The sequence below is a fragment of the Rana temporaria genome, chromosome 11 (assembly GCF_905171775.1).
Source record: "Rana temporaria chromosome 11, aRanTem1.1, whole genome shotgun sequence".
NCBI classification, from domain to species: domain Eukaryota; kingdom Metazoa; phylum Chordata; class Amphibia; order Anura; family Ranidae; genus Rana; species Rana temporaria.
Window position 1 is genome coordinate 132,521,166 of NC_053499.1, and position 26,075 is coordinate 132,547,240.

The following is a 26,075-nucleotide window of genomic DNA, read 5'->3' on the forward strand; positions in this document are numbered from 1 at the left end:
TTTTGGTGGGTGCAACCACCTGCCAATCGCAGCCTATTCAAGTAAATAGGGCACTCTGCAAACTCCCCCCGCAACTGCATGCTTCTGCAAGGAACAAAAGGGTTAAAGCAGATGGTGAGAAATCAACACAACGCTGCTATTATGTCCAGTGTATTGCTTCACACTGACCTGAATATCTCTTCTTTCCTGCTGTTGGCACCACTCTGAGGGAAGCTTGCTGGGATAAGAGGTGGAGTGCAGTTGGTAGCGCTCCGCATGGGACAAGAGCCGGAACTACAGAGGAGACATTGGCTTATGGGGCTCTTACTGCTCCCTACTACACCTCCAACTTTACAAGTAGTCCCTCTGCATTGCACTCTGTTTGATGCTCTGGGATGGCGGGTCAGATGGCGGGTGCTTGTACTGGCTGTTCTAGTTGAAATCTGAATTCCTCTGACCCCGAACCCATACCTCCACAGCAATAATCTTCCATTGTATTAATGAAGGACGGGCATATGAATGAAAAGTCCACCTTCTCCATTCTTAGAGTGTTTTTCATTATTATCTATGAATGGAGGAGGAGGCAGAAAAGACGGGCATAGTCAATGAGTCACTCTTGATGAGTGCCTATGACAGTTCCAACATTCGTATTAACACCCAAAGCACTGGCTGTGGTGGGGTGGCGGAGGCCAGAGGACTTAGGGCCAGATTCACAGTGGAGATACGACGGCGTATCTGCTGATACGCCGTCGTATGCCTGTCTCTATCTATGTGACTGATTCATAGAATCAGTTACGCATAGATATCCCTAAGATCCGACAGGTGTAATTGTTTTACACTGTCGGATCTTAGGATGCAGTACCGGAGCCGCCGCTGGGGGGAGTTTGCGTCGTAAACAAGCGTCGGGTATGCAAATTAGGAGTTACGGCGGATCCACGACGGTTTTTCGCGTTCGCTACGTCACCGCTAGTATAGTTTCCCGTCGCAAAGTTAGTCGTCGTTTTCGGTGCCCTAACTTTAGTCAGCAATCGTATTGCTGTCTAAAGTATGGCCGTCGTTCCCACGACGAAATTCAAAATTTAACGTCGTTTGCGTAAGCCGTCCGGGATATACGGAGTTACGCTACGCGCGTCGCCGTTCGAGATAATGACGTCACGGCGCGCAATGCACGACGGGAGTTCGGAAACGGAGCATGCGCGGTAGGTCCGGCGTAGGTTTTCATCGCAAGTGCTTGGTGAATCAGGCACTTGCGATGAAAAATTGCGGCGGTGTAACGTATCTACGATACGTTACGCCGCCGCTCTTCTATGTGAATCTGGCCCTTAGACTTTAAGGAAAAGTGAGTGGAACCTGTATAAAGTCACATCTTTGTCATCATATTGCTTTACTTGGCTTTATTTAACATTATCCCCCCTTTTTTTTTTGTCAAGCCGAGACAATTCGCCAAGCCTCAAAGAAATCCGTAATGGCTGCCAGCAGCAGTGCGACCGCAAGCCCAACATCCCCTTACGGCTTCTTCACACCAATCCTGACCTGGTTTCCAAAGAGGTCACGTCAGCAGAGTCCCGACACAAGTCCGTCATCGTCACATCGAACGAGATACACGTGGAGGTGGAGCGCAACAATACAGTGAATCAGAAGCTGAAAGCAAACACTGGCAACGATAGTGAACCCAACCTGATTGACTGTCTTCTCATCAGCCCAGCCTGCAGCACCATGAGCATTGAGCTCAGCCCACAGGCCGAGCGGGTGTTGGGCTGCTACGTGGAAATCCTAAAGATGCTGTAAGTAACTGCTGGCATCGTTAAAATGTGTTTTGCTCTTAATAGTTAGTATGCTGACTAGAAACCTGCTGTACATTTTTTATCCTTGTATTCTGCACAGCCTACCACTGGTTCTACGCGTTTCTCTACCAACCACCACTACACTGATGTAGAGTTGGACCGGTATAGGTTTTTCTCTGGCCAATACCATTATTTAGAAATCATGGCAGCCGATATATGATGCCGATATTTTAGGCCCATTTTTTTTTATTTATTGTTTTGGCAGGTGGCACTGATAGGCACTGGCAAGTTTCACACTGAGCCGATATAGTGTAACTGTGAAAACTGACATATGTAACTGAATGCAGAGAGGAGCTGTCAAAATTCAGCGGTGATGTCGGGGGTGGGCCAATGATTGGGCTTCTTAAGAATAGGGGCAGGGGCCACATACACGAAGCGGCCCACCCAGATCCCATCACATTGGCTTGTGTTTGATATCTGCTGGGTCCCGCCCACCCCGGGTCCTGCCCACACCCCGACATTAACACTGAATTTTGACAGCTCCTTTCTCTCTCCATTCAGTTACATATGTCAGTTTCACACACTCAGCGGCTCTGGCAAGTGTCAAGCGCGGCTCTGCCAATGGAGTGTAAGGAAGCTGCCGCTCCAGGTGAGCACACCTAAGGTAATCGCTGTCCACTCAAGAACCAACGGGTGCCGGCAATGCACAGGATATGCAGAGAAAGGGATATATGGACAGCCGCACTCCAAAGTCTTAAAAAGACGTGCCCTTTATTGGGTAAAAAGCTATGACTAAGCATTGAGGTTCAATGCGAAACGCGTCAGCTGTTTTTCCCACTGTATGCTGGTTCTTGTAGTGCATTTTTCTTTTTACCCAATAAAGGGCACATCTTTTTAAGACTTTGGAGTGCGGCTGTCCATATATCCCTTTCTCTGCATATGCCAATGGAGTGTGTTGAAGGGAGGAGGAACAATTGTGGGTCGATGGGGCACGGTGCAGTCAGTGTTATCGGCCGAATTTGTATAATAATCGGACGGTTTCTTAAAGGCCAAATATCGGCTGATATATCGGTCAACCTCTACACTGATGTACACTTTTCCTCTGATGACCATGTGACCAGAACCATTGGCTAATGCAAGCCATAGATGATGGGATTACATTTCCTGCAACCATGGGTTGCAAGAAAGAAAATCGCTTGATTCCCTTACCCACGATGTGAGTGTTAATGGGGGAATCCCTCTCCCAGTGCCATTGTCTGGAGCCTTCCCTGCCCGCAGAACATAATGATTACTGCTGAGGGGTATAGCCACCAGCAGTAATCGCATGTAAAGATCTGACTGGCTTGTTGTACTGAAGTTGATCCATCGAACCAGCCTGCCCAAAGGTGGATTGAATCTCAGATGATCTTTGCTCAACCAGCCAAGATTCTTTACATCTGTGGCCGGCTTCTTTGATTATCAGTCTCCTCTGTTACCCTTGTTAAAAAAAGGTCACATGGCTGCTTCTCGGTCAGTGCGAACTGGAAAGTGGATTTTCGTTTTTTGACTATTTGGACAATCTCATTTGACTCCCCAAAAGAGCCAACTTGGGAATTGTTTGTTGATAACTGATCTGTTGACTCTAGTAGGCTTGATATATCTTTGAGTCCATGCACATACCCTACTGCAGTCTAATCTGCATCTGTTGGCTTCGCCAGGCAGTTTTTTTGTTTGCTTCTTACTGCTACAGTTTATATACTTTTCTTATTCGTTGAGTAAGCATGTTAATGAAAAGAACTTGGTAACATGTTTAGCTGTGGTGATGATGATGCAGTCCAAATTTACTTTTTTATATATCAACGTAGAAGCTGTCAAAACTGAACTTATGTTTGTTTCTGTGCAAAATTTTGTTTTTTTATTCATCATTCTTGTACTGTGTCTTCAATATTCATCGACGCACGGACCCCAAACAAATGTGCAAATGAGGAGTTCCCATTTCACTGTAACTACAAAACAAAAGAACAAGCAAAGCGCACTAGATAGTGCAGGTAAAAAACAAACAAAAACTTATTGGGCTAGATTCACATAGATCAGCGGATCTTTAGATCCGCGTGATTTAACCACTTCCCGACCGCCTCATGTAGATATACGTCGGCAGAATGGCACGGACAGGCACATCAACGTACCTGTACGTGCCTGCCTAGACGTGGCTGGGGGGTCCGATCGGGACCCCCCCGCTACATGCTACAGGGTCGGATCCCCTCGGGGAGCGATCCGGGACGACGGCGCGGCTATTCGTTTATAGCCGCTCCGTCGCGATCGCTCCCCGGAGCTGAAGAACGGGGAGAGCCGTATGTAAACACGGCTTCCCCGTGCTTCACTGTGGCGGCTGCATCGATCGAGTGATCCCTTATATAAGGGAGACTCGATCGATGACGTCAGTCCTACAGCCACACCCCCCTACAGTTGTAAACACACACCAGGTGAACCCTAACTCCTACAGCGCCCCCTGTGGTTAACTCCCAAACTGCAACTGTCATTTTCACAATAAACAATGCAATTTAAATGCATTTTTTGCTGTGAAAATTACAATGGTCCCAAAAATGTGTCAAAATTGTCCGAAGTGTCCGCCATAATGTCGCAGTCACGAAAAAAATCGCTGATCGCCGCCATTAGTAGTAAAAAAAAAAAAAATTAATAAAAATGCAATAAAACTATCCCCTATTTTATAAACGCTATAAATGTTGCGCAAACCAATCGATAAACGCTTATTGCGATTTTTTTTTTACCAAAAATAGGTAAACGAATACGTATCGGCCTAAACTGAGGAAAAAAAAAATTTTTATAGATATTTTTGGGGGGATATTTATTGTAGCAAAAAGTAAAAAATATTGATTTTTTTTCAAAATTGTCGCTCTATTTTTGTTTATAGCGCAAAAAATAAAAACTGCAGTGGTGATCAAATACCACCAAAAGAAAGCTCTATTTGTGGGGAAAAAAGGACGCCAATTTTGTGTGGGAGCCACGTCGCACGACCGCGCAATTGTCTGTTAAAGCGACGCAGTGCCGAATTGTAAAAACCCCTTGGGTCATTTAGCTGCATATTGGTCCGGTCCTTAAGTGGTTAAGATCCGCTGGCGCAAGTTTGAGAGGCAAGTGGGTAATTCACAAAGCTCTTACCTCCAAACTTGCGACGGCGGATCGTAAATCCCCCGGCGGAATTCAAATTCCGCGGCTAGGGGGAGTGTACTATTTAAATCAGGCGCGTTCCCGCGCCGATTTAAATGAGCATGCGCCGTCCGCGAAATTTCCCGGCGTGCATTGCTCCCACTGACGTCGCTAGGACGTCAGCGGTTTCGGCGCGGGCGTAACTTGCGACGGGCGGGTTTCTGAATCGGCGTACGCAAACGACGTAAAAAAAAAAAAAATCGACGCGGGAACGACGGCTATACTTAACATTGGTTGCGCCTCATAGAAGCAGGGGTAAGTATACGCCGGGTAATCCGCTACGTAAACGTCGTAACAACACTGCGTCGGGCCCGCGTACGTTCGTGAATTGGCGTATTTCGCTAATTTACATATTATTTATTCAGCGTAAATCAGCGGGAACGCCCCCCGCGGCCATTTTTAAAATGCAGTTAAGATCCGACGGTGTAACAGTTACACCTGTCGGATCTTAGGCATATCTATGCGTAACTGATTCTATGAATCAGTCGCATAGATGCGACCAGCCTAAGTTAGAGATACGACGGCGTATCAGGAGATACACCATCGTATCTCTCTCTGAATCTAGCCCATTGACTATAGTAAAAAAAAAAAAAAAAAAAAAAAAACTGGTGTAAGGAAAGAGAAAATTGCTAGATTTCCCCCATCAACACAATCGGTTTTGGTGAGGGGAATGCCTCCCACTGTGCTATTGTGTTTTGCCGCCAGGGAACCTTCCCAGCTGACAGAACACAATCATCACAGCTAGCGACTATAGGTGCTGGCAGTTATCGCATGCAAAAAATCTGACAGGCTGGTTGTACTGAAGTTGATTGATGGATCAACTTCAGTACAACCAGCCTGCCCACAGGTGGATTGAAACTCTGATGGTCCCTACTGAACTGTTGGAGATTCGATCCATCTACAGTATGTCGGCCAGGAACCTTCTTGGCCGACAGAGCACCATGATCACAGCTAGCGACTATAGCCAGCGGCAGTGATAGCATGCAAAAAATCAGACAGGCTGGTTGTACTGAAGTTGATTTGATGGATCAACTTCAGTACAACCAGCTTGTGAAATATAATGATAGCACTAATATCAACTACTGTTAGGTACAAGGTACAGCATGTGCAAATTGTGAAATACAAATAAAACACACTAGAACAATTGCCAAAACCCAGTGAGAGAAATAAGACGACATAATGGTTAATATGGAAAATTGGGAAGTCCTGTGATAAGCTGGATGATCCACAGCGCTTCCCCTCAATACAGCGCTCCAGATATGCCACAGGTCAAATCAGACAGACACTTGGAGAGCTCCAGGAATACCACAGGTCATATGAAAAAAAGAGAAAAAGGACAAGACCTCATTGCGCAATATCGTATGGTAAGGAGGTGCGGACAGAGACTACACCAACAGTGTATGCACTCACGTATCCTCGTATAGACACAGGCTAGTGGTTGCCGTTCAGTGCGATGGTCTCCTCATTCGGATTAGACATCCGTTGATCCCGTCACTTAGGCTCCTCCCCCACGTGTTGCGTCACTCGTCACGTGACTTAGTCCTGGGTTGCTTTAACCAGCTTGCCCATTCATGGATCGAATCTCAGATGTTCCCCGCTGAACTGGCCGAGATTCAATCCATCTATGGCTGGTTTTAAGCAGGCCAGACTTTTTTTTTTTTTTTCAATCAGCCAGCAGGCTGAATGGAAAAACAAACAAAACAGATTCCTCCATCCACACAATTGAGGAAGATGGAGGAGTTAACCTCCCCCTCACTGGGACGTTGTATTCCGGCAGAAGGACCTGATGCTGTCTGAATACACTGATCAACCAAACAATAATTCAACGATCGACTTCTGTCAAATGGGAACAGCCACAACCGGATTGAACTTTGCCCGTTTCCAGCTGAACCAGCTGTCCATGGTCAGTTTAAGAGGTGTAACCACAGAACCAGTAACACCGCATAGACCTGTATGTACAAACGTCACTCACTCCCTGTGTATGAGCGATCATCTGGGGGAGAGAGGAGATGCTCACAGTCCTGGAAAGCTGATCTCACCCACACTACAGAGATGGGAATAAAGCCATTGGGGTAGATTCAGAAAGCAATTGCGTCTGCGTATCCATAGATACGCAGCGTAATTGCTTAGTTGCGCCGGCGTATCGACTTCTCCTGATTCAGAAAGCTTGATACGCCGACTGCAGCCTAAGATATGACTAGCATAAGGCTCTTATGCCGTCGTATCGTAGACTGCATTCATACGCTGGCCGCTAGGTGGCGTTCCCGTAGTGGTCAGCGTAGTGTATGCAAATTGCATACTCACGCCAATTCACAACCGTACGCGCACCCGGCGTTCGCATTTTACGTCGTTTGCGTTCGTCGGTTTCTGCGTAAGGCTGCTCATGCTATTAGCAGGAGCAGCCAATGCTAAGTATACCCGTCGTTCCTGCGTCGAGATTTTTGAAAATTACGTCGTTTGCGTAAGTGAATCGTGAATGGCACTGGACGCCATTTACGTTCACGTTGAAGCAAATGACGTCCTTGCAACGTCATTTACCGCAATGCACGTCGGGAAAGTTTCCCGACGGAGCATGGGCACTACGTTCGGCGCGGGAACGCTCCTAATTTAAATGATCCACGCCCCCTACGGGATCATTTAAATTACGCGCGCTTACGCCGGCCAGTTTTATGGAGCGCCCGTGCAAATTACGGAGCAACTGCTTCGTGAATGAAGCGTAGCGCAAGTAATTTACGGAGGCGTAGCGTTAAAACGGTACGCTGCGCCTCCGTAAGAGTGCGCAGCCCTACCTGAATCTACCCCACTGTTTTGGGATTCCCAACTAGCGCACTTTGCTTGTTTTATTTTGTAGTTACAGTTTGGCACTTCCCAAGAGTTCTGTAGCAGGGCTGCAAGGATGGTGTGGCTCATCTACACAATTTTGGAATTGTCACTCTGCCCATGCCTCATTACATACAGGATTGGCAACTATTATCTGTGATTTATGTTATACCAGTTAGTTATATTAGGGTGTAGATCGTTGTATGTTGGTTTTTGTTTGTTCCCATTTCACTGGCTCTGTACTTGCTTAAAATGGTTGTAAACCTTTATATATACTGGAGCAGATTCACGTATAGCCGTGCAAAATTGTGCGGGCGTAACGTATCTGATTTTACGTTACGCCTCCGCAACTTACACGGGCAAGTGCTCTATTTTCAAAGCACTTGCTCCGTAAGTTGCGGCGGCATAGCATACATTTTTTGTTGCATAGCGTAAATCACCCGGCGGAATTCAAATTTGGCGGGTAGGGGGCGTGTATCATTTAAATCAATCGCGTCCCCGCGCCGAACGAACTGCGCATGCGCCGTCCGTAAAATATCCCAGTGTGCATTGCTCCAAATGACGTCGCAAGGACGTCATTGGTTTCGACGTGAACGTAAATGACGTCCAGCCCCATTCACGGACGACTTACGCAAACGACGTAACTTTTAAAAATTTTGACGCGGGAACGACGGCCATACTTAACATTGGCTGCGCCTCATATAGCAGGGGCAACTTTACGGCGGGAAAAGCCTAACGTAAACATCGTAACTTTACTGCATCGGCCGCGCGTACGTTCAGGAATTCGCGTATCGAGCTAATTTGCATACTCTACACGGAATTAGACGGAAGCGCCACCTAGCGGTCAAAAAAAAAAATGCAGTTTAGATGCGACGGCGTAAGAGACTTACGCCTGTCGGATCTAATGGATATCTATGCGTAACTGATTCTAAGAATCAGTCGCATAGATACGACGGCGCAACGCAGAGATACGACGGCGTATCTGGAGATACGCCGTCGTATCTCGGCTGTGCATCTGGGCCACTGAGTGAAGTGGCTCCTCTCAGCTAATACACAGAGGTGAAACAAATCCTCCTTCATAAATTGTACCTGCTTATCTGCAGTCTTCTCTTTATATCCTTTCATCGTCTAGAATTTATAAAGCTGGTCTGAGTTGTCAGAAAAAAAAGGAGGCAGAAATATGGAATGACGGACACACTTCAGAGCTCAGTGAGGAGCCACAAGCATGACACCCAGAGGCAGAGGCATGATGGGACTTGTAGTTTTGTAACAGCTGGAGGTCCGCTCATTGCATATCCCTGCTATAGAGGATATATATGACTTAGTTCATATTTCATGTCTGAGGTTTACAACCACTTTTAAGGCTTTTGAATCCCTACAGAATAGTAATAAAAGTCAAGAATGTTTCAAGTTTTACAACAAGTCATCAGCAGCAACTTTTATATTTCTGTCAAGGCCAGTTAAAGAGAAGTATAGCCAGGGCTATTTTGGCTGTACTTCTCCTATGGATTACAGAAGTACAGTTAGGTCTGTGACCCGGCTTCAGCCTACAGTGGGCTTATGGAATCCCTGGACCGGCAGCTGGCTCAGCCTCTGAGTGGGGGGGGGGGGGGCAGAGAGCTGGGGGCTGACAGTGCTTGGCTCTCTGCTTTTTTTCTTTCAAGTCCAACTCCAGGATATTAGAAGCCTCTCCCCCCACCCCCAACTAACTGTCAGTCCCTGGCTCTCTGTTTACAGAATGCTGAGAACTGAGCGATCAGCGGTGTTTGATCGCTCGGTTCTCAAGTGAAGAGCCAGCAGGGGATAGATGCAGAATCGGATCAATGCTGCATCCACCTAGGTGACCATAAGTGTGTTTTTCTTTTCTATTCCCGAACTTTTTATAAAGTCCAACTCCAAGATTTTAGGAGCCTCACCTCCCATCCCAAACTAACTGCTACCATGAAAAAAAAAAATATCGAAATGCCTATTTTATTTACATGAAGCCACGGTCACGTGGTGATCCTTCTCTATTCTTCTTCTACTTCTTTTCGGTCATTGTTTGAATTTTAAAGAAGTACAGCCAACGCTGGTTTGGCTGTACTTCTCCTGTGAATCACAGAAGTTCAGGCCGTTCTGTACTCCTGTGACCCATTTTCAGGCTCAGCCAAGATCAGGACAATAAAGTCGGGATCCCCCAATGAGTTGGAGCTGGCCACTCCCACCCCCTCCACAGCCCAGTGCTCCAATGAGAGGGGGGAGCAGAGAGCGGTGACTGACCATCACCAGCTCTCTGCTTGCGGAGCTCTGAGAACAGAGCGATCAGCGGTCTTTGATCGCTCTGTGTTAGAGCCAGCGGGGGACAGAGGCAGCATTAAACCGGTGCTGCATCCACCTAGGTAATTATGATTTTAAAAAAAAAGCCCAACTAACCCTTTAATGTTATAAGAACTAAAAATATATATTTTTTTCTATATTCAAAGACAGCAATGCCATCTTAAAACTGAAAGTATCCATGTATCACAGATCTAAATCCCCAAAAGTGTGTGTAGCAGTTCCTTTTCTTTAAATCCTAATTGTAGATGCATCATTATAGTAGATAAAGATAATCTGCTAGTTATCGTCTTAATACACTTTTGGTATTGGCACGCAGATCTTGGTACAGGAATGCTTGGGCCTTTGTTGATGCGGTGATGATGTCATCATGTTGACCATATAAAGAAGGATTATTTTGTGGGACTTTTAAGGAGCAAGAAATACAAAAAAATATAAATTTAATAGATTAAAAAAATGTCATGCAACACTGTACACAGATAACATTTTTAAAAATTTTCCCCACAAATAGAGCTTTATTTTGGTGGTATTTGATCTTGCGCTATAAGCAAAAGAAGAGGGACAAATTTGAAAAAAAACACTATTTTTTACTTTTTGGTATAATAAATACCCATTTTTTTTAAAACAATTTTTTTCCTCAGTTTAGGTCGATACGTATTCTTCTACATATTTTTGGTAAAGAAAAATCGCAATAAGCGTATATTGATTGGTTTGCGTAAAAGTTATAGGGTCTACAAAATTAGGGGATCAATTTATAGCATTTTTATTATTATTATTTTTTTTTTACTAGTAATGGCCGCGATCAGCGATTTTTATCGTGATTGCGGTGGACACATCGGACACTTTTGACACATTTTTGGGGCCATTCACATTTATACAGCGATCAGTGCTATAAAAATGCATTGATTACTGTATAAATGTGACTGGCAGGGAAGGGGTTAACACTAGGGGGGCGATCAAGGGGTTAATGCATTCCCTAGGGAGTGATTCTTACTGTGGGGGGAGGGCAGTGACTGGGTGAGGTGACCGATGGTTGTCCCTAAAAGAAAGGGGAGTTTTTGGGACTTTGAATGAGATGCGTTTTTAAGCAAACAGTAAGTATAAATAAAGTTGTGTATAAGTGATAACCAGGGCTGGACTGGGACAAAAATTTGGCCCTGGACTTCACCCAGACCGGCCCACTTTAATTCAATAAAATGCTGCCCCCACCCCCCCCCCCGAAAAATCACGCCCACCAAAAGGCCCCTACATCCATTATTGTATATCATGAGAGGGTGAGAGAGAGAGGGAGGGTTGAGGGAAAGGGGGTGAGAGGGGGTGGGTGAGAGAGGGGGGTGAGTGTAAGAAAAAGAGAGTGAGTGTAAAAGAGAGGGGGTGAGTGTAGGACCCCTTTTTACACTGAGGCGCTTTTTAGGCGCTTTTGGGCTAAAAATATCGCCTGTAAAGCGACTGAAAAACGCTTCCGCTGCAGTCCCAGTGTGAAAGCCTGAGTGCTTTCACACTGGGGCGCTGCCAGGGCGTTAGAAAAAGTCCTCCAAGCAGCATCTCTGTTTTAAAAAACGGCCCACTGAGCCATCGCCCCACCGGGAAACTCCCTGTAGTCCCTATGGCCAGTCCATCCCTGGTGATAACCAGGCTCACACTTTCCACTCAAACAGCAAGCCAAATTCAACTGTCTAGCTGTGTATGTTAAAAGCAGAGGATTGGTTGCACACATTTGCAAATACATGGTTAAGCTGCAGGCCAGGTACAAGGGACATACCATCGGTCCCCTCTCCCCGACAGGACGTGGATCTGTGTGTTTACACACACAGATCCACTGTCCTGCTCAGTTACTGGGCCATCGCGGGTGCCCAGCGGCCATCGCAGCCGCCGGGCACGCGCATCGGGTCCCCAGTGACACGGGGCGCGCGCGCGCCCCCTAGTAGCTTTTAAAGGCACAACGTCCTATGACGTCCACCCAGAACAAGAAAGAAAGAAAGGGTTGGGACTTTAAATGAGATGCATGTTGATGCAAACAGTATGTATAAGTAAATAAATAAAGTAGTATAGTGTAATAACCAGGCTCAAACTTACCAACCAAATTGCAAGCCAAATTCAACTGTCTAACTTAGTATATTAAAAGCAGAGGATTGGTTTCACCCAGAACAAGAGGGTCTTCCTCCCGCTGTCTTTTGACGGCAGGCAGTTGACAAGTGGTTAAAGATGATTACATAGAATAGATTTAAAATTGATCTTTATATACAAACAAATGGTTCAAACTGATTTGGTCTCTACATGTTTCGCCGTTTCACAGGCTTCTTCAGGAGAACTTTAATATCAGGCACTATCTATAAGATCACTAAAATGAGAATGTTTACATCACTGCAGGAAAGAGCTCGTCCCTTTGATCTCTGATGGTTTGGGAAGGATTATGGTGGTAGGGACAATTGCTTTATACCAGTAAAGTTGTGTTGCAGGGATTTTCTTAGTGGATCCTGCCTCGGTGGTTCCAGGTCCCAGTAAGCCTACCAGACCCTGGCACAGATCCATAACCTTTGTTATACTGTTCCAGTAATGAGGTCCTACAGATGTTGTAAAGCTTGTTCTTGCTAAATGTTTTGTAGAAGCAACTGCCGCTCTTCCAGCATTTCTATAAATATCTTGCTAGACATCAAAAGCTAAAAGGAATGTTTTATGATGAGTTCTACTTATTCTGTGAAGTGCTGCTGCACCTCCATGATTGTCCCCATAAAACTGGGATGGGCTCTGTAGTACTGTCAACATCAATTTAGTATTTATAGTGCTTTTCTTTATATGTATATGTTTATATATCCCAAAAAACTGGTTGTGTGCGATCCTTTGGATACATTGTCACTTTCTCTTAGCATGTGTCTGTATTCAGAGAGGATAGAACAGATGTAACGAAAATAAGTCATGTATTGAGTTTAGTGTTACATTTGTAATAGTGTCACATAGATGACTAAAAAGGAAATGCTGTATATATTAATGAGTAGGCCTTCACAAATAAGAGATCATCTCCCATGAAGATGTTGTAAATAATGGTGGCAAGAATGAGTCAAATCTGCTCTGCAAAAACATAGACTTTACAGTCTTTAGATCTAACAACCACCATGTAGTAGAAGAGTCTGTGGGCCGGATTCAGAAAAGAGATACAACGGCGTATCTCCTGATACGCCGTCGTATCTCTGAGTCCGGCCGTCGTATCTATGCGCCTGATTCATAGAATCAGGCTACGCATAGATATCCCTAAGATCCGACAGGTGTAAGTGTCTTATACCGTCGGATCTTAGGCTGCAATTCCAGGCTGGCCGCTAGGTGGCGCTTCCGTATTTTTACACAAGGAATATGCAAATGAGGATTTACGCCGATTTAGAAACGAATGACCGGCCGGCGCTTTTTTTTTTTTACGTTGTTTGCGTTCAGCTTTTTTCGGCGTATAGTTACCCCTGCTATATGAGGGGTAGCTAATGTTAAGTATGGCCGTCGTTCCCGCGCCGAGTTTTGAAATTTTACGTCGTTTGCGAATATGGCTGGACGTAATTTACGTTCACGTCGAAAGCAATGACGTCCTTGCGACGTCATTTAGAGCAATGCACACTGGGATATTTTACGGACGGCGCATGCGCCGTTCAAATAATACATCAAAAACGCGGGGTCAAGTTAGATTTAAATAATACACGCCCCCCAACATCCCCATTTGAATTACGCGGGCTTACGCCGCAACACATACGTTATGCCGCCGTAACTAAGGGCGCAAGTTCTTTCTGAATAAAGAACTTGCACCCAAAGTTAGAGCGGCGTAACGTATCGGAGATACGTTACGCGGGCCGGACAGATACAACATTGTATCTGAATCCGGCCCTGTGTGTTTGAATCTAAACAGAATGAATTGTTGACGAAGGCCCTCCTAAAATATAGTTTTGGTAATGAGATCCTACAGATAGGTTGTAAAGTGTGTGAGCAGCTTGGGACTTTAAAGTAAAAAAAAAAAATTAAAGGGCACCAACCATAGGCGAGGCAGCTGCTAGGCTGGTTAAAGCGGAGGTTCACCCTAATAACATGTATATCTGACCAACTCCCTTATATTCGTAACAAGTACAGTCCGCAATTTGTATTTTTTTAAAGCTGTATGTACCTTGTAATCCATTTTTTCAATTTACTTCTCCCCGCGGGAGTAGGCGTTTCTATGCCTAGGGGGATTGTCATCTGGGAGGTCGCCCAGATGATTGACGTCTGTTCCCCCCGGCGGATAAGGCCCCGCCCCCCGTATTGCGTAGGCGCGCACAAGTTGCGGGGTTTCTGAAAGAAGCCGAACATGCAGAGTGCAGGCGCCGTATAGAGCCGACTCACATCTCCGCATGTTTGGCTTTTTTCGATTCAGAAACGAACGACCGCCCGGCGCTTTTTTTTTACTTTGTTTGCGTTCGGCTTTTTCCGGCGTAAAGTTACCCCTGCTATATAAGGGGTATGTGCGGCGTATCCTATGTTAAGTATGGCCGTCGTTCCCGTGCCGAGTTTTGAAATGTTTGTGTTGTTTGCGTAAGTCGTTCGCGAATACGGCTGAACGTAATTTACGTTCACGTCGAAAGCATGACGATTTGCCGATGTCATTTGGAGCATGCGCACTGGGATTCAGTCGCGGCCGGTGCATGCGCAGTTCGTTCGGAGGGGGGACGCACATCATTTAAATGATACACGCCCCCTACCCGCCGAATTTGAATTCCGACGGGGGATTTACGCTACGCCGCCGTAACTTTACAGGCAAGCACTTGCCTGAAAAACTTGCGGCGACGTAACGTAAATTAGTTCCGTTATGCCAGCAGGAAGATCCGCTGATCTTTCTGAATCTGGCCCTGTGACTATTCAATCCAATTCACTTTGCAGAGATTTCCAATTCTCATATATAAGAGGGAAGCATGGGATTCAAAGTGTGGTTAACTTTATTTATTTAGGAATCCTTGACATCACAGTCATAGTTCATAGCTATTATTTAAGAAGTTATGGTTCCATATGAAATGAACTGGTGGTGTTCCTTTGTATTTGAGTTTATCCACAACTTATTCATGTGTCAGATACGCTTTAAACACAAGGAACGCGCATGTACACAAAGGGTTGTTTTTTCTGTAATCATCCATTGAAGCAGACATGCATTTCTTCTTTTCTTCTAAGTAATCACAACCACACGATGATTCACCAGTAAAAGGGAACTGAAGCTAAGGGGAGGGTGAGCAGAATAATGAGCGTGATACTTTGATACTTCTATCCTTCTGAACCAGCAATAAAAAGACCTGTCACCCTAAGGACCAGGTACAAAGGGAGTGGTGCAGGGAGCAGGCACCGTATTATCTCCTTGTTCTGGGACTCTGTGAACACTAGTTTATCCAGTGACACCAGACATCGCTCCCGAAGACAGACACCCGCTTGTCACCACTCCTGCTCCATCATTCCTCCATTTTACAGGAACGACAACACCCTGCTATTAACCTGCCTTATGCAACCGCACGTAGCTATAGGTTAAATATAAATATGATATATATAGACAGTGGCCCAGATTCAAGTAGAATTGCGCGATATTTGCGGGGGAGCAGGGCAACGATTTTGCCCTGCGCCCCCGCAAATATTTTGCGCTGCCCTCGATTCACGGAGCAGTAGCTCCGTGAATTGCGAGGGCGCGCCGGCAAATTTGCCCGGCGTAAGCGCGCGCAAGTTAAATGATCCCGCCGGGGGCAGGAATCATTTAAATTAGGCGCGCTCCCGCGCCGAGCGTACAGCGCATGCTCCGTCGGGAAAATTTCCCGACGTGCATTGCGGCAAATGACGTCGCAAGGACGTCATTTGCTTCTAAGTGAACGTGAATGGCATCCAGCGCCATTCACGTTTCACTTACGCAAACGCCGTGAAATTCAAATTTCACGGCGCGGGAAGGCCGGCTATACTTTAGCATTGGCTGCCCCTACTATTAGAAGGGGCAGCCTTGCGCTAAAAGTAGCCGTACGGAAACTCCGTACCTGGCTTGCGCGGGGCCCGCGCAAGCTTGTGAATCAGTGGTAGTATGCAATTTGCATACTACACGCTGATACACAATGGGAGCGCCCCCTAGCGGCCCCCCGCAAGAATGCAGCCTAAAATCTGCGAGGCATAAGAGCCTTATGCCGCGCAGATTTTAGCCTGCAGTCGGTGTAACGAGGTTCCTGAATCGGGAGCACTCGTTACACCGGAGCAAGTAAGCACTTGCGCTGCGTAACCTATGGTTGCGCGGGCGCAAGTGCTTCTTGAATCTGGGCCAGTGATTTCCAAGGCATTCAGGGCGACATGATTTTTTATGTTGCCGCTCCGACCAGCAGTAAATACTGTCAATAAACTGGAATAGCGCAGGCTGGACTGGAAGGCGTTGAAAATTCCTTATTCATCAATAGGTTTGACGCAAGTTCTAACCTTTTCTAATATACGTTATTGTCCAAAAATAGCTGTTTCCAGAGAAAACTCTAACCATAGAAACTGACTGAGTCATGGCTGATAGTCAGACGGATAATGTACATTTTATGGTTAAATCTGTTTTTTCGTTTTTCAAAGGGAGGAACAGGAAACATTAGTGATATGAGATGGAGGTCAAGGGCAGAAACCGCGCTTCCAGTCATCTCAAACAGTATTGGATCCATTCAATTCTGAAATGAAAAAAATCCATATTTGAAAGATAAGAATGTAGATATATAGCTAGATTCAGATACAGTTACGCCGGCGTATCAGTAGATACGCCGTCGTAACTCTGAATCTACGCCGTCGTAAATTTAAGCGTATTCTGGAAACCAGATACGCTTAAATTAGGCCAAGATATGAGCGGCGTAAGTCTCCTACGCGGTCGTATCTTAGGGTGCATATTTACGCTGGCCGCTAGGTGGCGCTTCCATTGAGTTCGGCGTAGAAAATGCAAATGAGCTAGATACGCCGATTCAGAAACGTACATTTTTTTTACGTAGTTTACGTAAGGCTTTTTCCGGCGTAAAGTTAGTCGAACAAATAGCTGGCCTAGCCAATGTTAAGTATGGCCGTCGTTCCCGCGTCGAAATTTGAAAATTTTCCATCGTTTGCGTATGTCGTCCGTGAATGGGGCTGGACGTAATTTACGTTCACGTCGAAACCAATACGTCCTTGCGGCGTACTTTGGAGCAATGCACACTGGGATATGTCCACGAACGGAGCATGCGCCGTTCGTTAAAAACGTCAGTCACGACGGGTCACTAGTCGCTTACATAAAACACGCCCCCCTGTTCCACATTTGAATTAGGCGCGCTTAGGCCGGCCCATTTACGCTACGCCGCCGTAACTTAGGAGGGAAGTGCTTTGTGAATACTGCACTTGCCTCTCTGACTTACGGCGGCGTAGCGTATATGCGATACGCTACGCCGCCTCAAAGTTATGCCTGTCTCTCTGAATCCAGCTAATAGATTCTATATATAAAGGTGCTATGCTATTAAAGTGGCACTTTTTTTTACAGGTTACCAGTTTAGAGTTGCAGAGGAGGGCTAGTGCTAGAGTTGTTGCTTGCACGCTAACGCACGCAGTGATACCTCGGCGTTTACATATGTGGGCGGTAAGTATGAGCTCCAGCGTGTTCGCCAGTAAGTCTGCACTGCTCTGCGCTAATCACAGCCAGGGAGACATTTCCCGATCTCTGCAGCCGAGCATCGAGACAATGTCTCCCTGGCTGTGATTAGCGCAGCGCCGTGCTCACTTCCTGGCGGGCTCTGCACGTGTACCATGCAAACACACTGGAGCTCATCCTTAGTGGGCGGGACTTGCGTGTGTTTGTTCGCTTCTGTGCACGAGCTACCAGGGACAGGGGCGTTTTAAATTATTTTATTAATTACATGTTTTACTTTTTTACAAACATGTTGTACTTACCTGCTTTTTGCAGTAGATTTGCACAGAGCAGACCAGATCCTCCTCCTCTCGGGTCCCTCTTCGGTGCTCCTGGCCCCTCCATCCTGCTGAGTGCTCCCACAGCAAGCAGCTTGCTATGGGGGCACCCGAGTCACAGCTCCATTCAGACACCGAGCCCCGCCCCTCTCTGTCCTGACTGGCTAACTGATTGTGATTGACAGCAGTAGGCGCCAATGACGCTGCTGCTGTGTCTCAGCCAATCGGGAGGGAGAATCTCGGTCAGCTGAGACAATCATGGACATCGTTGGACAATAAGGGACCTCAGGTAAGTATTAGGGGAGCTGAGGGTGGCTGCTGCACACAGAAGACTTTTTATCTTAAAGTGGATGTAAACTCGATTTTTTTTTTTGCTGGCACAATTTAGAGTATACGTCTTCCTATCATCTGTGCCCAGTCTTGCCACACAGAGTTAATCCAGCTCTAAACAAACCCCTTTTATTGTTCAGTGAGATAAATCTTGACAAACGGAGAAAAACTTTGTCAAATCCTCCCCCTTGCTTTGAGTGACAGGTTATTTACATATCTCGTGCACTAGCCTGAGACAGGTATTATTTTTTAATTCCCACCACCACTCCTTTTCTGAAGTCATGTTTTTACTTTTCTGGATTTTTTACTGGATGTTGGTGATCATAGCAGAATTTAGTGTAAGGAATACACAGGAGAAAATGTGTGTTGACAAGGGGAGTGTACTGACATCACGACTCCACCCACCGAGCTCCAGACAACAGACCCACCCACAGAATCTGCAGTTTTTCAGTTCTTATAACAGACAGAGGGGAGACATTTGACAGGTAAGGATACATGCAGGAGGCATCTATATCCTTATAGATCAGCACTATGGCAGTAGTTTAGAAAGGATGAGAGTGAGTTTACATCCACTTTAATGCATAGAATGCATTAAAGCGGGAGTTCACCCATAAATGTTTTTTTTAACTTCGATTCCCTTAGATGGATGCTCATTTAGTCTAGGGGAATCGGCTTGTTGTTTTAAAATCCGAGCATTGCTTACCGTTGTAGAGGGCGATCTTCTCCGCCACTTCCGGGTATAGGTCTTCGGGACTGGGCGTTCCTTCTTGATTGAGAGTCTTCCGAAAGGCTTCCGACGGTCGCATCCATCACGTCACGAGTAACCGAAAGAAGCCGAACGTCGGTGCGGCTCTATACTGCGCCTGCGCACCGACGTTCGGCTACTTTCGGAAAATCGTGACGCAATGGATGCGACCGTCGGAAGCCTGTCGGAAGACTGTCAATCAAGAAGGAACGCCCAGTCCCGCAGCCCATACCCGGAAGTGGCGGAGAAGATCACTCTCTAAAAAGGTAAGTACTGCTCGGATTTTAAAACAACTAGCCGATTCCCCTAGACTAAATGAGCATCCATCTAAGGGTAAAAACAGCATTTTACCGGTGAACCTCTGCTTTAAGATAAAACAAATCTGACTTTACAACTCTTTTATATCTTTACCTTTGTAATTGAATCGGAGCAATTGAACAATTGATGTAACACACATGGTCCTGAGGAAGCGGGGGGCTCCTGTGAAATGCGTTAACCAACTGTGAATTGACTCATTAATCTACAAAACCAACAAGCTCTGTAACTGTTGGAAGGTTCCTTTTTTGTAGAGGTTTTAATTGCTGGTTTTACTATATGACATTTGTATTTTTATACATTCGTGTTTGAGAGCGGATCTCATGGGCATATATAAAGTTCCTATTTTGTTTACATACCTGTATATGTGAAGGATGATGCCAATGGAAACCAAATAGAGTGTGCATGTATGGTATCTCACCCCTAATTTACGAGAAATTATTCAGACAGGAATCGCAACACATTCCTGTTCAAATCATATGCGATTCTTTGCAGTGTGGTTTAAGCCTATTCATTACGTATGGACTGAAATCGGTTTTGGGATTGTAGCATTTACACGAGTACGAGTGCTTAGCATTGGTACTGATAGCGGTATCGGTGCAGCCCTACTTTCTACCGTTGGTATGTGATGGGAAATCAGACAATTACTTAAAGCCAGGCCCTTTCTATTGGCGAACCAGGACCTTGAGCGCAATCTGTTTTCATTTTGTATTGTAGATACTTTAGATAAGTAGATAAAAATAATACATCTTCCACATTCTTTTGCTTGATCCCTGTTGAGAAATCGGACATCTCTATTATTCATTATTGGGAAAGAGCTTTGAGTCAACCTTGCCAGAAATTTTTGTGACACGGAAAGGTCTAGCAGGCCTTGATGCCGCGGGATTGTCCTGGGGACTATTGGAAAGTTTAAGTCTGCTTTGGTTAGATTGCCGGCTATTCTCTCTCTCCCAAGACTGAGCTCATCGCAAATGTTTTGTCTGGGAACTTTCCCAGTCGTAACTGAGGCCCCAACACAATGGGGATTTATTAAATGTATGAAGCCGTTCTAATCCGTGTTTCAAATGTGGTCAAATACTTTTTCAGGCTTTGCAAGAAAATGTCAACCAAAAAAGGGAAAACGTTTGCCATTTTACCTTTTAACCACTTAAGGACCACCTAACGCCGATATACGTCGGCAGAATGGCACGGCTGGGCACAATCGCGTACCTGTATGTGATTGTTAAATGCCCAGCCGTGGGTCGCAGGCGCGCACCCGCGACCCGGTCCGAAGCTCCACGGCCGCGGGACTCGCGGGACAGTGGTCCCAAAAATGTTTCAAAATTGTCCAAAGTGTCCGCCATAATGTCGCAGTCACGAAAAAAATCGCTGATCGCCGCCATTAGTAGTAAAAAAAAATAAAAAATTAATGAAAATGCAATAAAACTATCCCCTATTTTGTAAACGCTATACATTTTGCGTAAACCAATCGATAAACGCTTATTGAGTTTTTTTTTTACTAAAAATAGGTAGAAGAATACGTATCGGCCTAAACTGAGGAAAAAAAATGTTTTATATATATTTTTGGGGGATATTTATTACAGCAACAAGTAAAAAATATTCATTTTTTTTTCAAAATTGTCGCTCTATTTTTGTTTATAGCGCAAAAAAAAAACTGCAGAGGTGACCAAATACCACCAAAAGAAATCTCTATTTGTGAGAAAAAAAAGAACGCCAATTTTGTTTGGGAGCCACGTCGCACGACCGCGCAATTGACAGTTAAATCGACACAGTGCCGAATCGCAAAAAGGGGCCTGGTCCTTTACCTGCATTTTGGTCCGGGTCTTAAGTGGCCAAAGAGGAGGTCCGGGGAAAAAATAAATAATTAAAAGCCAGCAGCTACACAGACTGCAGCTGCTGGCTTTTAATAAATGGACACTTGCCTGGCCTGGAGTCCAGCGACGTTGGCAGTAGGGTTCCCGGCGTGAAGCCGAAAAGGCTACACTGCCGCCGCCATTGCGGGTAAGGGAACCCGGCAGTGTAGCCTTTTCGGCTTCACGCCGGGAACCCTACTGCGCATGTGCGAGGCCCCGCTCTTCTCTCCTATTAGCCCGGCGGCCAGGGGATGAGGAGAAGGGAGCCCCGTGGTGACGTCACGGCTGCGGCCGGACTCCCGGAAGTGGGAAAGGATACCTGTCAAAGACGCGTATCCTGTCCCCCTGCCCCCCCGAAAGGTGCCAATTGTGGCACCGGAGGGGGGGAGGAATCCGATGAGCGGAAGTTCTACTTTAGGGTGGAGCTCCGCTTTAACCATTTCAGCTCCGGAAAGGTTCACCACCAACCCCTCCGGACCAGGCAATTTTTTGCGATGCTGCACTGCGTCACTTTAACTGACAATTGCGCGGTCATGTGACGCTGTACCCCAAAAAATACATTCTTTTGGTGGTATTTGATGACCTCTGCTTTTTTTTTGTGTGTGTGTGTTGTGCACTATATACAAAAATAATACTGGCAACTTTGAAAAAATAAATTTTTTTTTTTACTTTCTGCAATAAGAAAATCAAATTTTTTCATCAATTTAGGCCAGTATGTATTTTGCTACATGTTTTTGGTAAAAAAAAATCCCAATTAGGGTACATTGATTGATTTGCACAGTTATAACATCTACAAACTATGCGATAGATTTAAAGCGGGAGTTCACCCATATAAAAAATGTTACCCATAGATTGATGCTCTATGGGTATGGTCTTCGGGAGCGGGCGTTCCTATTTTGATTGACAGTCTTCCGACAGCCTTCCGACGGTCGCATCTATCGCGTCACGAGTAGCCGAAAGAAGCCGAACGTCTATACTGCGCCTGCGCACCGACGTTCGGCTACTTTCGGAAAATCGTGACGCGATAGATGCGACCGTCTGAAGCCTGTCAATCAAGAAGGAACGCCCAGTGCCGAAGACCATACCCGGAAGCGGCGGAGAAGATGTATCTCTAAAACGGTAAGTACTGCTTCGTTTTTAAAAAAACTAGCCGATTCCCCTAGACAAAATGAGCATCAATCTAATCTTAAATTTTTTTTTGAGGGGGAACTACCGCTTTAAGGGCATTAGTAATGGCGGTGATCAGTGATTTTTAGTGGGACTGTGACATTGAGGCAGACAAATCAGACGCCTAACTGACATTTTTGACACTTTTTTTGGGAACCAGTGACACCAATACATCAGTGCTAAAAAAAAATGCACCGTCACTGCACTAATGACAAAAATATGTAGAAGAATACGTATCGGCCTCAACTGAGGAAAAAAAAATTGTTTTTAAAAAAAATATTGGATATTTATTATAGCAAAAAGTAAAAAATATTGTGTTTTTTTTCCAAAATTGTCGCTCTATTTTTGTTCATAGCGCAAAAAATAAAAACCAAAAAATAAAAAGCTCTATTTGTGGGTATAAAAGGACGTCAATTTTGTTTGGGAGTCACGTTGCACGCCCACGCAATTGTCATTCAAAGCGTGGCAGTGCTGAAAGCTGAAATTTCGCCTGGGCAGGAGGGGGGTATGTGCCCAGTAAGCAAGTGGTTAAAAACGCAATCATTATATCCAAACATAGAAGCAGTTGAAATTCAATGCAAATCATGACTTTCCCTTTTTATATTCAAGCTTGATCCCACCTCCTTTGCATCCCTATTGGTCAGAGATGGTGCCCATTATATTAAACGCCCAATAAGGAAGCTTGGGAAATCATTTGATTTAAAGACAAACACAGATAAATGGTTAATCTCTTGGGCACCAGAAAGCCTTAATGGCTGCAAGATTATGAAATGGAAGAGAACACAGTAGTATTTGGCATTCTTCTCCTGCCCAATAATCAGCTAATAGGATTAACTTGACTGGCTTTCCTTTGAAGCACAGGCGCTGCACTCCTTGGATTCCGTGAATACAGAAGTGAGATAGATAAAAGGGAACGTATCCCACAAAACAGGAAAACGCGGACCGTTTTCATCGGATTTGTCCCGTCGTGTGTACGAGGCCTAAGGCGAGTTTTTCAGCACATTTTTTTGTGCTGGAAATGCCCCCCTCGGCTTATACTCGAGTCACCTTTTTGCGCCTGATCTCTCGGACTTTGGGGACCCGGTACTGGCACACATGTAGCCCCACTCTTCCTCTACACGTGTGCAAAGTTTGTTGTCCGGGGGAAATACGACCAAAGAGTACCGATTTTTCAAAGTCGGCACCCCCTTCCATAGACTCCCATGTTAAATGGTAATTTCTCCAGTAAATTGGGGACGCGGTACCGTCCGTCCCTAGGTCCCCTGGACCCGAAACTTGGCACACATGTAGCCCCAGTTATCCTCTATAAGTATGCAATCCCAGACACCCCTTCTATATATTCCCATGTTAAACGTGAGTCTAGGCATGGGCACAGTGAGGCATGGACACAGTGAGGCATGCACATGGACACAGTGGGGCACAGTGAGGCATGCAGATGGACACCCTAGGCTTATACTCGGGTCAATAAGTTTTCACAGTTTTTTTGTGGTAAAATTAGGTGCCTCCGCTTATATTCGGGTCGGCTTCTACTCAAGTATATACGCATAGGTGTGCGCAGCCTATTGCATTAGGGTGTGCACCCCAAAGCTCAAACCTATTTGCATGTGTATATACAGTATACTGATGGTGTCAGCAGAGCGGTGGACGGTGTTAGTAGGGCAGAGATTGGTGTCAGTAGGGCAGTGGACAGTGTTAGTAGTTTTTTATTTTTATTATATATTTATTTTGTTTTAGGAGCCCCATTAGGGAGCTTTGGTGTATTTCTGTGCATTACTGCATGTTTATAGCAGTATATTCCAGTGTGTTACTGCACGTTTGATGCAGCATATTTCTGTGCATTAGTGCACGTTTAACGTTGTATATTTCGTTGTGTTATGTGCCATTTAATGCTGTATTTTTCTGTGCGTTACTGCATGTTTAACGCAGTATATTTTGATGCAATCTGCACCACACAGGGTGATTAGGGTGTGCCCTGGCACACCCTGTGCGCACGCCTATGTATATACGGTAAGTCCAGGCAAATGATTTGCACATACAGTATAGATTTTTACCTTTTTCATTCGTTTTGCGCTCAACTGAAAGCTGCCATAAAGAGCCTAGAGAGTTCATATTTCTTTTTGTTATATTAAAGCGGAGGTTCCGCCCACATTTTTTTTTTTAAAAGCCAGCGGCTACAAATGCTGCAGCTGCTGACTTTTAAACTATGGACACTTACCTGTCCAGCGCGCCCGTGATGTCGGCAGCAGAAGACGAGCAATCGCTCGTCTCTCGGCTGCCCCCGCCGCCATCCTGGGTTAGGGAATCGGGAAGTGAAGCGTTGCGGCTTCACTGCCCGGTTCTGTACTGCGCATGCGCGAGTAGCACGGCGTCATATCTGCCGACCGGTAAACTGCAAATATATTTTCCTTTTTTATTACATTTTTGTTACTAGCAGACGCAATATGGAACATTCTGAGCAGGAGCTTCCTAGGGAATTTTTATTTTTTGCGTTTTGGGAGGGGGGGGGGTCTTAGGGTTGTGCACACATGCTTTTTACAGTGCATTGAAGGCATTTTATGATTTATGGCATTTTTAAGAATTGAGTCCACCTGATAGGAATTACACACCATTTAATATATATATATATTTTTCATCGTAGTTTGAAGCCCAGAATGTGAACTTGTGACCCTGAGATAGTTACTGACCAGTTTATTTTTTCCATTATGCGCAGTCAAATGCAAAAATCCAATTCTTTTTCAGCTTTGGCATGAATGGGCCCTTATTATATGTGAAAAAGTTTCAGATGCTGTTAATAAAACTTCCATGGAAGCTTTTTTTCCCAGTAGACAAAGACTGTGCTTGGCTAAAGAACAGCTTTGCTAAGCACAGTTTGTATATAAAATGTCCACACAACATAACCCCTATTATACCTTTAGATAGCGTGCAACTCTTTCTGCTTCACGGCTCTTTCAGCTTTTCCAAAATTTGTGTCTCTCTTACACTTTGGTAACACTTTTTTCTTCAGTTGCATATCATAGCTTAGGGGCGTGAAACTCAATTTCATCACGTGCCACATCGGCACTATGGTTGCCCTCAAAGGGCGGGTTGAATCTGTAAGACTATATCAATTTATGCAGGGCTTTTTTTCCTCAGAAAATAGGTGCAGGAACTTAACCACGCCCCCTACTGAACCGCATCAAACGGAGGGTGTGGCCAAATTGTCCTAACAGTAGGAACATCTTAAAGTGGAAATACTAGGAGCGCGCTATGTGCGGAGTTTAAGGTTGCGAAATGTACAGAGTGCCGTTTCAGGGGTGCTCTATGCACAGATTGCAGAGTTTTTGGGTGCATTATGTACATAGTGCAGAGTTCAGGAGTATACCAAGTACAGGGTTCAGGGGTGCTCTCTATATATGAGTGCAGTTTCAAGCATAGTGCAGAGCTCAAGGGTTCCCCTATGTACGGAATGCAGCGTTCAGGGGTGCAATACGTAGAGTGCAACATTGCACTGTGTGCAGAGTTCAGGGGTATGCTGTGCACAGAGTGCAGAGTTTAGGGTGCCCTATGTACAGAATGCAGAGTTCAGGAGTGTGATACACAGAGTGCAAAGTTGCGCTGTGTGCAGAGTTCAGGCGTGTGCTGTGTACAGAGTGCAGGGCTGAG

General features: G+C 45.4%; 1 protein-coding gene across 4 annotated transcripts in view; it reads left to right on the forward strand.

Annotated features, from left to right (window-relative positions):
• Positions 1-26,075, forward strand: part of LOC120917707 (c-Maf inducing protein) — a 251,803-nt gene that overhangs the window by 173,643 nt on the left and 52,085 nt on the right. For all 4 annotated transcript variants that reach the window (XM_040329177.1, XM_040329178.1, XM_040329179.1 and 1 more), the window contains one exon: positions 1,410-1,763. In XM_040329177.1, coding sequence (XP_040185111.1) covers positions 1,410-1,763 — 354 coding nt within the window. The remainder of the gene's footprint in view (positions 1-1,409; positions 1,764-26,075) is intronic.